Source organism: Prunus mume, linkage group LG3 (assembly GCF_029339155.1).
Source record: "Prunus mume cultivar Tortuosa linkage group LG3, ASM2933915v1, whole genome shotgun sequence".
NCBI classification, from domain to species: domain Eukaryota; kingdom Viridiplantae; phylum Streptophyta; class Magnoliopsida; order Rosales; family Rosaceae; genus Prunus; species Prunus mume.
Genome location: NC_142700.1, coordinates 8,264,059 through 8,279,538, shown reverse-complemented (window position 1 = coordinate 8,279,538; position 15,480 = coordinate 8,264,059). Strand labels below are relative to the sequence as shown.

Genomic DNA, 15,480 nt, shown 5'->3' with positions numbered 1-15,480 from the left:
CTCACAAAGACAAAGACAATTATTGGTGAGTCAACATAGAAACAGAACAGATGACCTCTAGAGACAGAGAAAGAGGCCAAATGTGTTCTTGGTGGTCGTCAAGTACAAGGGCAAGCAAGGGCCATACATTATTATTCAATCTAACAACCACATAACTAAATTCCAAATTCTGGCACTGATTACTGGAGTAATACAGAAAAGTTCCATTATGTGCATAATTAAGAATTAATTATGCTTTTAATTCTATGTGCTACTTAAAAATCAGAATAGACAAAACCAACCTACAAAGGGTATCTGATCCTTTTAGTTTCCATCAGTGTATTGGATGCCCTCCAGCTCTCCAATATGAAGCTAAAAACTTGTGAATCCATGGAGAAAGCCCAATAGTACAAGAGAGTAACCCTATCAAACACTATTTTTTTTTTTTGGGTTGACCTCAAACATGAACTTTCGGTTGCCTCATCAAATTTTGATGAGTCTTTCACTACCTAATTTCCTTTCCATCCCATTCGCATTTTGCTTAAACATATTGCTTGTTGATATATAAGTTGACTTTTTCTGGCACATCAAAAGGCACGATTTTCTTCTATTTTATTAATAGAGGATTTGGGGATTCAAATTTGAGATTTCTTTCGACGTTTGAAAGAGAAGTACCACTAAATTGGACTAGTTGAGACACAATCAAGTTAAGAAGGGATGATGTGAGAGAGAGAGAGAGAGATAATGCTAATTTGGTTGTCCAAAATACTTTTATTGTCACATGCTAGCTAGCATTCCCCATGACAAAGTTAAGGAATGATATATGCTAGTTCCCCTTCACTATAATAATGAGAGGTAGATTTTAAAGAGGTTTAAACGTCTTCTCACAGAGAGAGAGAGAGATATATATATATATATATATATATATAAATGTGAGATAAAATGATGAACCAAATGAGAAGGAGAAGATCCATGCAATGAGCTCTCAACTTGTGGGCTTCCAAAGCTGGTTTAGGTTTGATTGGACCAATAACACAAACAAAAACATATTGCAAGACTTGTGGGCTTCCAAAGTGGATACCATTCTAGCGATTTGGAATTTTCAAGAATTGGAAATGCACAAGGATCAGACAATGAATAAGAACGTCGTGGATAGAGACAATGAATAAGAACGTCATCGATTAACGTTCTTTGCAATTGCTGGGTGAAACACATTGGGAAAAAAATCTGGAAATTAGCATCGACAACTCATAAATACCAAACGCGTCCTTAAAGATAATGCAATGAACGTACACTAAGGTTTTGGCCAGTTATCAGAAAGGCAAGTCAAAAAGCAAATCGGTGACAATGAGGTCAAGGTCTTCCACCACGTGATGGAGAAGTCTTGCCCTTCTTTCCCGTTCTTTGCAGGTCTAACAGCAAAGATGATAATGATAGTGATGGGTTAAAGTGATACGAAAAAATGCTTGCAAACTTGTAGAATGCGTTGGTTAATGTTTTCTAGTAACCTAGAGTTCCCCCATTTTTGGCAAACTGCGAAAACAGAGAAGAAAACAGAGAAGAAAGAGGCGCTAAAGGGTTGATACATCTGCTTTTATATGGAGAGCACTTTGGTCATTTCACGTCCCCAAGTGATTATATTAGAATACAATTTGTAGTCTGATTATTTCAGCACACTATTTCTGAATTGTAATTACACCAGCTTATTTCCCTAAAATATTTAAGTCCCATGATTTCTTTCGTTTGTTGATGGTGAGATTTGACCTCCTCAAATAACCTTATCACTTTAAGCTCTCATTATAGTCTTTTCAGTGGTTGCAACCCTCTGGTGGGCTGAGCCATTTAGAGCCCACTATTTATCATCATTGGTGTTGCTTTTTTAAGTTGGGGCTGTACCATCAGCACCCTTGCGGCAGATAGAGCCCTCCATTGGGCTTGCTCTTTCAAACTGATTTCCAGAGATAAGTCAGTATATGGGCGGAACCACAGCCACCCTTATCTACATGCCCCACCGCAACAAGTTTACGGCCTTTTGGTTTTTACCTTCGCTAAATCTGCAGACTTTTTTTTTTTGGGTGAAATTATATGTTGGCTTTGGCAAAAGATTTTTGATGAAGACAAAAAAACCTATATGGTTCACCATCAACTACAACACATTAGAGAAATATTATTTTCTCAAGTTCATATGTATTCTCGTTCAAGAACATAATAATATGTTAACCTAATTCTATTGTTCTTGTTTTTCAAGTAATATATATGTGAAATTTAATTATTTATATTTTTGCATTTTGCATTTTAGAAGCTTGATTAGTTGATGCCAATAAATTTAAACATATTCAAAATACAAAGGTAAGATTTTTCTTTTTTTAGAAAAAATAAAAAATCATTAAATGTTAAGCTAAAAAATTTTAGCTAACCCACTCACTAAAATTTTCCTAATTCCACCTTGACTAATTCATGTAATTTTGTCAATATATCTTTACCCTCCGTTTGGATGAAGAAAAATAACTTGAAATTTATCTAAAAGTCAGGAATTTAAGCACGAAATTTATTAAATGACATGTAGAAAAAATCGTGGAAATTGGGGCATCGATTTTCCTATTTTAATTTTTACCAAAATAGACATCATTTCACAATTTCCCTCATGCCATTTATAAAATTATGTCATTTACAAAATTCGATATATATAAATTCAAATACTAAAATCTTCAATTGCTAGAAATTGAAACGATGAAAATCTAAATTCCGTCATTTTAGAATTCTATGTAATTTTCAATTCCTTCATCTAAACGGAAGGTAATGTAATGAGCAATCCACTCATAAATACCAAACACGTCCTTAAAGATAATGCAATGAACGTAGACCAGGGTTTTGGCCAATTATCAAAAGGCAAGTCAAAAAGAAAAACAGTGACAGTTAGGTCAAGGTCTAGGAGCTTTTATATCCTTGTTCTTCCACCACATGATGGGGAAAGTCTTGCCCTTCTTTCACGTTCATTGCAGGTCTAACATTAAATAAATAAATACACAACCTCAATTTCTCAAACATATATAAATTCACAATCTCATCAACTTCTCAAGCATTCACAACCTAAGAAAATTAAAGTTACAATTCCAAGCATTCCAATTAAAGTTAAACTTCTCAAGCATTCCAATTCCAAATCCTTTAAAGTTATAAACCAAAAGGAAAATGCAAAGCAAAATGAATTAAAGTTACAACAAAAAAGAAAAATTCAATTCAAAGTTAATTAAAGTTACAAACTAAAAGGAAAATGCAATGCATCAATGTTACAAACTAAAGTTACAAACTCAAGTGTTGGTGGTGAGTGGATTTGAAGAACTCCGTTTTGTTGTTTGAGTACCAATGTTATTTACAAATAAAACAACATAGTGTAGTACATTTTATTATAAGAAGAAGCATAAATAACATTAGTATAAATAAACTAATTACTTACAAGTTGTCATATGTTCCATTTCCTTGTAAAATTCAACTTCATCATCCGTGTGGCTATACTTTGCGGTTTGCGGTAACAAGTTTTGAAAATCAAATACATAACAAGAACCGCAAATGCGTTCGGTTCTTAATACCGCAAAATGCGGTTCGGTTTACCGCGATTGCGGTTTCATTGCGGTAAATTGTCGGTTGGTTTTTGCGGTTTTTCAGTTTTTCGGTTTAAAATGCCACCCCTATTAAAGATGAGAATGACATTGATAGTGATTAATATTAGATTGATCCAGAAATTATAAACCATCATCATTTAAGACATTCAAGTTGAAGTTGCAACTTGCACACCGTTTGGTTTCAAAAGGGACCACTACAGTACATGGGGAAGATTTTCATCCTCCGCAGCAATTGGTGCAGTCTTGGCAAACATTTTTTTAAGTGTTAGGACCATTTATCTCATGTCGGAAAATATTATATCTTGAAATGGCTTAAACGGTCTGGACACTCGACACTTAATGTTAAGGTAATTTTTACATCAATTCTGAAAATTCAGCATTTTGAACTCTTTCCCCATCTTTATTTTAGTGCTTTCAAGGAGCCAGCAAATCGTACTATTAGTATTATTGCTTTAGCCGCTAAAGTCATAAAAATGCATCATTGCGAGCATTTACGGATATGTATCAAGTGTTGAAAAATATGTTTTTGTCTTATTAAGAAGCCCAAAGCTCAAAAAGTAAATGTAGTTCTCATTCTAGGTTCAGCTTTCGCTTTTGTGCGTGGTGATTGTAAGTTTTTGATGCTAGACTCAATACTCATGTGTGCTTAGTGACTATGAACCATTGATGCATCTCCTAATAGTAATAAAAAGTGTAAAGACTCATATATTGTATCCCACAATTATAGATAGTGTAGTCCAATAAGTAGTAACAAATTGAAAATATATACATATTATCAAATTGAAAATGTATTCTACAACATACTTGAAAAAGTGTACATGTTTCATAAAGAATTAAATTTTTTAGACTTTAATATACTAGGGAATATTTAATCATCCAAAGGCTCACTGGGCTACAGCCCAGTTTAGCCGTTAACATAGTTCCACCCTTGCTTATAGTAATTTTGATGCGCCTCTCACCACGTAATTTCCATTCCATCTCGCTCACATTTTGCTTAAACATATTGCTTGTTGATATAAAATTCGACTTTTCCCAACATATAAAAGGCACAAATACATCATGCATTAAGGTTTTTTTTAATTCTTTTTCTTTATTTCTAGTTTATTATTGAAATCTAACGCGTATCCCTAAACTAAGAGCTATGTAAATAAATTCCCGATGTGATCAAGCTAATGCATAGAAATCTCTCTTTCTAGTTTATATCATAGAATTTTGAGAAACAGGCCAAATGTGTTCTTGGTGCTCGTCAAATACAAGAGCAAGCAGGGGCCATACATTATTATTCAATCTAACAACCACATAACTAAATTCCAAATTCTGGCACTGATTACTTGATTAATACAGAAAAAATCCATTATGTGCATAATTAAGAATTAATTATGCTTTTAATTCTATGTGCTTCTTAAAACTCAAAAGAGACAAACCAACTTACAAAGGGTATCTGATCCTTTTAGTTTCCATCAGTGTATTGGATGCCCTCCAGCTCTGCAAGTTGAAGCCAAAAACTTGTGGATCCATGGAGAAAGCCAATAGTACTAGAGGTAACCATACCAAACACTTTTTTTTTTTTGGGTTGACCTTGTTTTTTTGGTAAATCAAACATGAACTTTCGGTTGCCTCATCAAACTTTGATGAGTCTTTCACTACCTAATTTCCTTTTCATCTGATTCACATTTTGCTTAAACATATTGCTTGTTGATAAATAACTCAACTTTTCATAGCATATCAAAAGACACGATTTTCTTCTATCTTATTAATGGAGGATTGGGGGATTCGAATTTGAGATTTCTTTCGACATTCGAAAGAGAGGTTCTACTAAATTGGACTAGTTGATACACAACACCAAGCTAAGAAAAGATGATGTGAGAGATATAATGCTAATTTGGTGGTCCAAAATACTTTTATTGTCACATGCTAGCATTCCCCATGACAAAGTTAATTAAGGAATGACACATGCTAGCACTCCCCTTCACTATAATAATGAGAGGTAGATTTTAAAGAGGCTTAAACGTCTTTGGAGAGAGAGAGAGTATATGTAAGATAAAATGATGGACCATGTGAGAAGGAGAAGCTCCATGGAATGAGCTCTCAACTTGTGGACTTCCAAAGTTGGTTTAGGTTTTGATTGGGCCAATAACACAAACAAAAACATATATCTATTTATATAAAGTAAAAAGCAGAGAATAATAAAACATTCAAAATAACAGAAGATGTCTTTGGTCAATGCAAACATTAAGAATTGAAATTATTAATTAAATGAAGATAATATGGTAAATTCACACTTCTTGATATTAAAAAAATTAAAATTAAAAGAAAAATCAAATAATGGAACCTATTTTTATGGAACACAACTACCCATTATCTTTTTTTAATTCTAAAATAAATTAAAATTTTTTAAAAAAATATACCTCTCGTAGGCACGGAATAGCGTGCAAAGAGGCTAGTATATAATGTATTGTAAAACTTGTGGGCTTCCAAAGTGGATACAATTCTAGCGATTTTGAATTTTCAAGAATTGGAAACGCACCAAAAAAAAATAAGAAAGAAAGGATCAGACGATGAATAAGAAGCTAGATTAAAGTTCTTTGCAATTGCTGGGTGGGACACATTGGAGAAGTCTTGCCCTTCTTTCACGTTCTTTGCAGGTCTAACAGCAAAGATGATAAGGAAAAATGCTTGCAAACTTGTAGAAGACGTTCCTGGCCTATATATGAGTTCACTCATTGAGTAGCCGTCTGCAACAAACAAATTGAGAGAAACTTTATTTGCAAAATGGATACTTCGTATTCGAACTTATTCAACCCTCTCTATATTTCTCACTTTTTGTTCCTTTTGTTTTTGGCATCTTCATGTCTGCACACTAGCAGTAACTTCTGTTTCTGCTTGGTTGGTGGAGTTCCAAGCACTACTAGTGTGAGATCATGCATCGAGGAAGAGAGAAATGCGCTTCTCAGTTTTAAACAGGATCTCGAGGATCCATCTGGAAGGCTTTCTTCTTGGGTGGGTCGCGACTGCTGTCAATGGCAAGGGATTTCGTGTAACCGCAATGGTCATGTGGAAAAGCTGAACCTCCGAAATCCATATCCATATGACTGGAATACTGAAGAGCTCAACAGCATCCAGGATCCAAATTTATATATTTGGACGTATGATGAAAGGTGGGACGAGCTGGCTTATAAGGAGTCTTATTTGGGGGGTAAGATAAATCCTTCTTTGCTTAGCTTGAAATATTTAAATTATCTGGATCTAAGCTACAATCATTTTAATGCGATTCACATTCCTAAGTTCTTTGGGGAGCTTAAAAGTCTGAGGTATCTCAATATATCCTATGCATCATTTTCTGGAGAGATTCCCCCTTCTCTCGGTAACTTATCAAAATTGAACTATCTTGATATTGATATCTCCTCTTCTGATTATGCTCTCTCATTTGAAATGCATTCTAAAAGCTTGGATTGGCTTTCTCATCTCTCTTCCCTAAAATACCTCAATCTCAATGGAGTGAATCTTAGCAGCACAGGAGTTCCAAATTGGCTGCATCATGTTAACATGCTTCCTTCCTTACTGGAGTTACACTTATCTCATTGCTTGATTGGAAGCCTTCCACTATTACTACAGAAGATTAACTTCACCTCACTTTCGGTCCTTGATCTGTCACATAATTCCTTCAACTCACCTTCGGTCCTTGATCAGTCATATAATTCCTTCAATATCTCTTCATTTCCCAGCTGGCTTTTCAATCTTACCAGCCTCAGAAAACTTGATTTAAGCAGGATTTCTTTCGGTGGTCCTTTTCTTGATGAACTTGCAAGCCTCAAATCTCTATGCAAACTAAAGTTTTTAAGTCTTCGTGAGAATGGATTTTATGGTGAGAGAATTGAAGAGTTTTGGAGGAGTTTATCAAATTGTCCAAATAATACAATAGCATTAGAATACCTAGATTTTTCTTATTGTGGGCTTGGAGGCCAACTGCCGGACTCCTTAGGAATGTTAACAAGTTTGCAGCATCTCAACCTCCACAGTCACTCACTTTGGGGTTCAATTCCAGAATCTATTGGAAACTTGTCATCCTTGAAAACATTGGACCTGTCTAGTAATAATATGAACGGCTCAATTCCAGAAAGTTTGGGAAAACTCTCCGAGCTAGTTAAACTAGATCTTTCTGGGAATTCATGGGAAGGCATTCTAACGGAAGCCCATTTCATAAATCTCACCAGATTAAAAGCCATTTTAATATCCAGTGAGTTAAAAGAAAAGCCCATGTCCTTCGTTTTAAACGTGACTTATGATTGGGTTCCTCCTTTCAAGCTCCACACACTTTACATTGGAGACTGCAGAGTAGGTCATGGTTTTTGGGTATTGCTTCAATCTCAAACTGAACTAGTATATGTCAGCCTTCATAATACTTTCATCTCAGATTCCATATCAGAGGAATGGTTGTCGAAGATATCTTCTCAGGTCAAATATTTGGATTTATCTTACAACAACTTCAGTGGAAGGCTTCCATTACAATTGAAGTTTCCAAAGCTATATCATATCAATTTGGGTCATAATCAATTGGAGGGCCCACTTCCAATTTGGCCCACTAATGCCTCCTTCTTAGATCTTCAAAGCAATTCGTTTTCCGGGCCAATTCCTTCCAATTTAGACCAATTGATGTCCAAATTAACTCATCTTGATGTTTCTGAGAATCATTTGAATGGTACTATTCCACTCTCTATTTGCAACATGGGTATGGAAGTCATTTCGCTACGAAACAATCAACTATTTGGAGAGTTCCCTCAAAGGTGGAGTTTGTGGAGTGAAATATACATTATTGATGTCTCACACAACAATCTTTCTGGTAATATTCCGAGTTCAACGGGTATCCCAATTTCTCTTGAACATTTTAAGGTGAATAATAATAATTTGGGTGGTGAGATTTTTTTTTCCTTGCAAAATTGCACTGATTTGATCACACTTAATCTTGGACACAACAAATTCACTGGAAACATACCTTTATGGCTTGGATCAAGCTTGGCAGTGTTACAACTGCGATCCAACCTTTTAAGCGGGCATATCCCCGATCAGTTCTGCAATCTTGTCAGCCTTAAAGTCCTAGACCTTGCTCACAACAACTTTTCAGGGACCATTCCCAAGTGTCTGAAAAATATGACTGCTCTAATCAAAGCTAATGGTCTAAGCACGAACTACCCGATCGCTGATACATATAGTGGACAAACAGCAATAACGTCAAAAGGGAAAGAGCTCGAATATGAAGATGACCACTTAGCCTCATGGGGAAACTTGATTGATCTTTCATCAAACAATTTTGAAGGTGAAATCCCTGAACAAATAGGCAGTCTGGTTGGATTGAATACATTGAACTTGTCAATGAATCGATTAACTGGAGAGATTCCTTCAAGCATCGGAGAATTACGTTGGCTTGAAACTCTTGATCTCTCACACAACCAGCTTTCAGGACATATCCCTCAAAACTTTTCTTCTTTAACCTTCCTAGATCACTTGAACTTATCTTACAACAACTTGATTGGAAATATACCTTCGGGAAACCAACTCCAAACCCTCGATGATCCATCTATTTATGAAGGCAATCCGTTATTGTGTGGGGCTCCTCTTTCAACTGTTTGCCCTGGAGATGATACACGTTCAAGACAGACTTTTACTTCAGAAGATCACAGTAAAGATGATAACGAAGGGTTTTGGTTTCACGTCAGCATGGCACTTGGATTCATTGTAGGCTTTTGGGCTGTTTGTGGAACGTTGGTCCTAAAGAAGTCATGGAGGTATGCATATTTTAAATTCTTTGACAACGTGAAAGAGAAAATAGCCTTAATAATTGCATTGAAAGTAGCTCGTTGGCAAGGGAGATTATGACATGAAGAGAAAATAAAAATGTGCATGTGTGTTCTGATGGGCTACTCGTTCGACTGTTGCTGCTGGAGCTTACTTTTGGAACTTGCCTTAGCTTTTAAATTGTTGCGTTTGCTAGTTTTTTTATTTGGTTTGGCGTGTTTTGTATTAGTGTGCTTTCCTCACTTTGTGTTTTGAGGTCTCTCACGAGGGGCTTTGGGTCTTTTTGTCCATTCTAGGTGTTACTCTTTTATTTCTTCAATAAATTTCTCTCGTACCGTCAAGATTGTCAAAACAAAAGAAAACGGAAAAGAAAACAATAACACTACATGTATGCTTCTTTCTATTGTAACTAATTGAATGTGCACTTGCCGTTGATAAAATAAATCAAAGGAACTAGGATGGTAACGTGACATTTCTTTTTTCTTTTTTTCACTATTGTCTATCTTATAATAAATGAAGTTAAAAAAGAGATGCTTTTATTTAAAAAACAATTGGTGCATTTACCTCATCAAATTTTGAAGACTCTCTCACCACATTCCTAGCACCCAATACGAGTACGTCAATTCCAAATACATCCGTAACTAATGCATTGCCTAGGTACAAATATCAGTGCCTTTATATTATTTTATTATTTAATTATATATTTGTAACCCATCCCCAATCCGTGCCTTCAAAATATTTATGATTTTTTTTTTGGGAGACTTTGAAAAAACACAAAGGAAAGATAAATTTTGTAAAAAAAGTCAAAATGGACAAAATTGCCCTTATTTATTTTTGAATTTCCTAAGAAATCCTATACATTTGCATGCTTTGATTTGAAAGTTGAAAGTTTTTCTCTTTTTGAAAAGTTTTAGCTTTTTCCAAAAGTGAAATTTTTTTTTTGGCTTAAACCTAAATTTACTTCTTTTTTTTCCGTTTCCAATTAATTTCCTTTTCATTCTCTCAAAACCTGCTATCCAATATTTTAATTGGGCACAATTCAATTATATTTACCAAGTCACATTAATGCAACAAATAATATTATCTAGTGTATATTTAGTCCTTTAAAACGGAGTTAGGTCAAAGAAATTTAACAATAGCACATTCATTCATTACTCTGGTACAATCAGAACATGAAAAAAAAAGCATCAAAATCCAGAGCATGCCATTGTGAATTTAATTACACCAGCACATCAAAATATTTTCTTCAATATTCTTCACCCAATAAATACAAAATGGCACCAAAGTCAGCCAATACACGTTTTGGAAATTTGGAAGCATGACTTGTGAAGGTCAATGCTTTGCCGTGATGTGGGTTTAAATTTAAAATTGTATATTGCATCCAAATTCCGAAATCTAATTATCGTTTATTACGTGTATGCCATGGGACTCGGCCGCAGCAGGCTACTCACGGGGCACCTCTTTTCCCTGGTTTTGTTAATGAAGCTGCGGAGTACGACAAAAACATATTCCGTTATTCCATGCGTTGTTTTCTTCTCGCTTCTCATGAGCTATAGCTAAGGTAAGGCCTCAATCTTGGTCAAGACAACTTGGAAAGTGTCAAAGGACTGAGAAAAAAACAATTACATCCAAATCCAAATGCAAATGTTTGTTACACCAAACAAAATATACTTGCACAAGGGCTTGTAGGTGGATCCAGGAATTTTTATAGGGGTAGGTTAATTTTTTTTTTTATAGAGATATATTATAAGCCTTTTTTCTCTTGAAACAAAAATGTAAATAAAATTTTATAAATCAAACAAAGCCACAATACGAGCAAATATAACACAAAGAAGTACAAAATATAAATAAATACCAAACAATCTAAAAAAACAAAAACATTCTCCTACAAAGCTATCCTTATCAACAAATCTTAAAACAATGGCCAATTGCTCTCTATTAGATGCATCTTTTGCTTTATCAACAAGATACAATAAGTTGATTCCCCAAAAATACTAGACATTAAAAATCATATATGCTAATTAATAATTCAAGTTGCAAAAATAAAACATATATCAACAATCTCCAAAAGTTTTCATTCAAACCCTAAATCATAAAAACTTAACAACAACAATTAAAATTAGAAATTGAATATATATATTTAAATTAAAAAAAAAACTTACCAAGATTGAAGAACCCACTCAAGATAGGTTGATACAATTTTTCAAAGGAGGAGAGCTATTTCCTCTAGGTTCTCAAGGTTCATATATGGCGTTTTGGGTGGCTAGAAGAAATTTTTTTATGTTTGCTCTATGTGGGCGTAACCCAATATCAGTACGATTAGAATAGCTCAAGTTGATAGAGCCTTAGCGTGAGTTCTGCTTCTAATCAAATTTATACAAGTTTGGATTGGATTGACGTTTATTATTTCCTATATGCTTCAAGAGTGGGCTTATTTTAAATAGAGAACTGAGCTATTATTTACTTTACTTAGATTGGGCTATTATTAATTTATTAAAAAAAGAAAAACAATGCATGTGTGGGCTATATTTATTTGGTGCAATGGGTTAATATTTATTTGAGTAGGAATAAACCTATAATAATAATTAAGACCATGTTTAATATTTCATAAATGTTCCCCTAAGCTAGAGCCCACTCCAGCCTAGCCTTAGGTCCGCCTTTGCTTGTAGCTCAAGTGGTTAAACACAGTTATCCCTGCACTTGAGGTTGTGTTCGAATCCCCCTCCCCTAATATCACTTGTATATACTTGCTTGTAGCATCTTTGCATTTTGGTCACTTTTTTTAAATATTTAAAAAAGAGAGGTTTCAATGAAAAGTGGCCATGCTAATTTTAGTTGTGAAATGGAAGTGCAGAAATGAGCATAAAAGCAAGCATAGGGTGATCTTCTCTGTGAGTCTTGAAATGAAAGCATATATAAATTCATCACTTTTTTTATTCAGCGTTTTTTTTGGTTTCTTATAAATTCATTTTCGAATTGGTGATATATTTTTTTCTTGTTTGTTTTGTCATATTGGGTTAGCCAGCACGTTAGAACCCATAAATGTTGGTTTTTCATATTTGATTTGGCTTGTGTTTGTAAAATAAAAGGAACAATGTCATAAAAAAACAGCAGTGAAGAAACAAGGGACTACATTAATTTTTTTTTTAAAAATAAATAAATAACAACATCATCATGGCACACTTCTCGATTCCACAATAGGAGATTTTAATTTGGTCATTTGGATCTCCTCTCTCGGGTGTTCTCGCACCGCTTCTTGGGGCTCATCACTTGAGCTTCCAAAGATCCCTTTCTTAGGTTTAGCAAAACTTGGATCTCCTCATGCATGTTTACCCGGTCGATCCAAGGCCTCTAGCTGCTCTTGCATGTCCTTAGAGTAAAATTTACCATTTTTGATAGCTTTCGATTTCTCTTCCTGCAATATTTCAAGCTGGTGTCGCGTCTCCTCCAAAGTTTTTGCCCTATCCCTTTTCAATCTCCTTATAGTACTCTGACAATCTTCAACCAAATTTCATTCTGCCACCAACTGACTTCATAGCACTTGCACCTCATGGGATTTCATAATGAAATGATCACCCACACTTGCTAGTTTCTACTAACGCCGCACTTTGCACCTTTAGTGCCATGGCATCACTCACCAGTCGGGTATCATCCCTTGTTCCCAGGACGCGCACATCCTTGATGTTGCTGAAAATGAAAAGAGAGAAGTGCAACTACTGTATTTTCTCTTTCTTTTTTTTTTTTTTTTTGGGTGTGTGTTTGGCCAAGAAGTATCCAAAATCTACAACAGAAGCTGCAATTGGATTCACTATAAAAACTCGGTTCCATTAGAAAATTTTTAGGGTTAATGACCTAAATGGTCCCCCAACTATCGCTCGATTATCATTTTGGTCCATCAACTAAAATTTTCAATTCAAACGTCCTTAAACTTTTTATATTGTACCAAAATCGTCCTTCTGTGATAGATTCTGTCACTTTCGATCAGGCGATGGCCACGTGACTGAGTTTTGAAGGGTATATGCGACTTTTTGAGAAGCCTTATCGCTCATCCTCCAATTCCAAAAGCTCCTCTTCCTCCTCAGCAATTAGGTCTTTGTCCCCTCTCTTCCCCCAGTCGCCGCTGGAATCATCGTCAACAACATGATTGCTGCCTTCCTCATCCTCATCCTCATCCTCCATAACCACATGCCCATCCACAACGACCTCATTGGAAGTCGACGAAGGGCCTCGCCTCAAACGTTTCAAGGTCTTGACGGTTTCCTGGACTTATTCGATCTTCTCCTTTCCCAAATCCAACAACTCTTCTTCAGCATCATCGTACTAAACTAAATGTTTACCATTATCCTTACTGAATAACTTCACATAACCTTCGTACCAGATATTATCCAACGGCCAGTAAACCCTCGATCCTCTTGCCGACAACCTCTTGGCCATGGGATTTCTTGGGCTTGGGCTTGGACTGGAGAGGCAAATGAGTGGTGTGGCTAGGGCTTGGACCAGGGCTAGGGTTAAGGTTTTGAGTTTGTTTGGATTTGGAAGAAATGGGGAATGGGGAAGAAGTGGTTTTGGAGAAGAATGAAGTGATTTGGCGCTGTTGTTTGATCAATGGAGAATGGTCGTTGCTACAGTGGCCAATTCGTTTTAGAAGAGGATATTCACCTAAAAATACAATTTTGTCCCTCGATTTAACGGAATAATACACAGACTTTGATGGAAGGACGATTTTGGTACAATATAAAATGTTTAAGGACGTTTGAATTGAAAATTTTAGTTGATTGACCAAAATGATAATCGAGCGATAGTTAGGGGACCATTTAGGTCATTAACCCAAAATTTTATTTAAAAAATATATAAATAATGTGGTCCATATCCATACTACAATACAACGGAAAAGACGAGGATGGCTTTTTATTTTCCGCAGTAAATAGTTGAAGGTGCATTTGGTATCCTATCCAAATAGGGAACTCAAAAACTTTGATTTTTCTTAAAAATAAGGAGTTCTTAAATCTAGTTTTAAGATTCAAAAACTTGTTTGGTATGCAACTTGAAAACTGTTTTCAAATCTTAAAAAATTGAGAACTTGTGGATTGTTAGAAAAAAAAACTGAAAAAACAGATCTTTTTTGTTTTTAATAATTGGGGTGTTTTTTAGTTGTTCTTGAGTTTGAGTTTTTAGAAATAGGGCTACCAAACAGGTTTTTATTATTATTTTGGACTCAAATTCTGTTTTTGAGTTTAATATTTGAGTTTAAAATGTTGGATTCAAGTTGAATATCAAACAGGCCCTGAATGTGCCAACTTTTTTCTATTTCATGCAATGCGTTTTGGAAATTTGGAAGCATGACTTGAGAAGGTCAATGCTTTGCCTTTCGGTCTTTCTTTATTATAGCACTTACAAAGGTGTTCGATTGGTATTATTACTTCGGCAGCTGAAGTCAAAAAAATGCATCAATAAGAATGGGCAACACCTGAGTCTAAGTGGGCTTGCAAACTTTTAGAACACGTTCAGCTTAGTGTTTTAGGTAAAGAACCATCCACTTTAATTAAGATATAAATTTTTATTACGCACTTAGTGAGTGGGGATCTGCAACAAACAAATTGAGAAAACTTGAATTGTATAATTAATGGATGATAATGATAGTGATGGGTTAAGTGATAAGGAAAAATGCTTGCAAACTTGCAGAACGCGTTGGTTAGTGTTCTCTAATAAAATAACCATTGACTTGCAACCTTGTAGAAGACCTTCGGATAAATTTTTACACGCTCCCTGCCTTGCCTCCTATATATGAGTTCACTCATTGAGTAGCCGTCTGCAACAAACAAATTGAGAGAAACTTTATTTACAAAATGGATACTTTGTATTCAAACTTATTCAACCCTCCCTATATTTCTCACCTTTTGCTCCTTTTGTTTTTGGCATCTTCATATCTGCACACTAGCAGTAACTTCTGTTTCTGCTTGGTTGCTGGAGTTCCAAGCACTAGTAGTGTGAGATCATGCATCGAGGAAGAGAGAAATGCGCTTCTCAGTTTTAAACAGGATCTCGAGGATCCATCTGGAAGGCTTTCTTCTTGGGTGGGTCGCGATTG

The 15,480-nt window shown here is 35.3% G+C and overlaps 2 protein-coding genes across 2 annotated transcripts; one reads left to right on the top strand and one right to left on the bottom strand.

Annotated features, from left to right (window-relative positions):
- The first annotated feature begins 6,093 nt into the window (after positions 1 to 6,093).
- On the top strand, positions 6,094 to 9,715 carry LOC103325509 (receptor-like protein EIX2). The gene has a single exon (XM_008227686.3). It carries the CDS (start codon positions 6,372 to 6,374, stop codon positions 9,471 to 9,473), a length of 3,102 nt encoding a protein of 1,033 aa, XP_008225908.2. The 5' UTR covers positions 6,094 to 6,371; the 3' UTR covers positions 9,474 to 9,715.
- A 2,849-nt stretch (positions 9,716 to 12,564) lies between these two features.
- On the bottom strand, positions 12,565 to 13,571 carry LOC148918634 (uncharacterized). Its single transcript, XM_089048669.1, is given in 3 exon segments — positions 12,565 to 12,990; positions 12,992 to 13,079; positions 13,438 to 13,571. Coding segments are annotated over 3 exon segments (648 nt in total).
- Between the last annotated feature and the right edge of the window lie 1,909 nt (positions 13,572 to 15,480).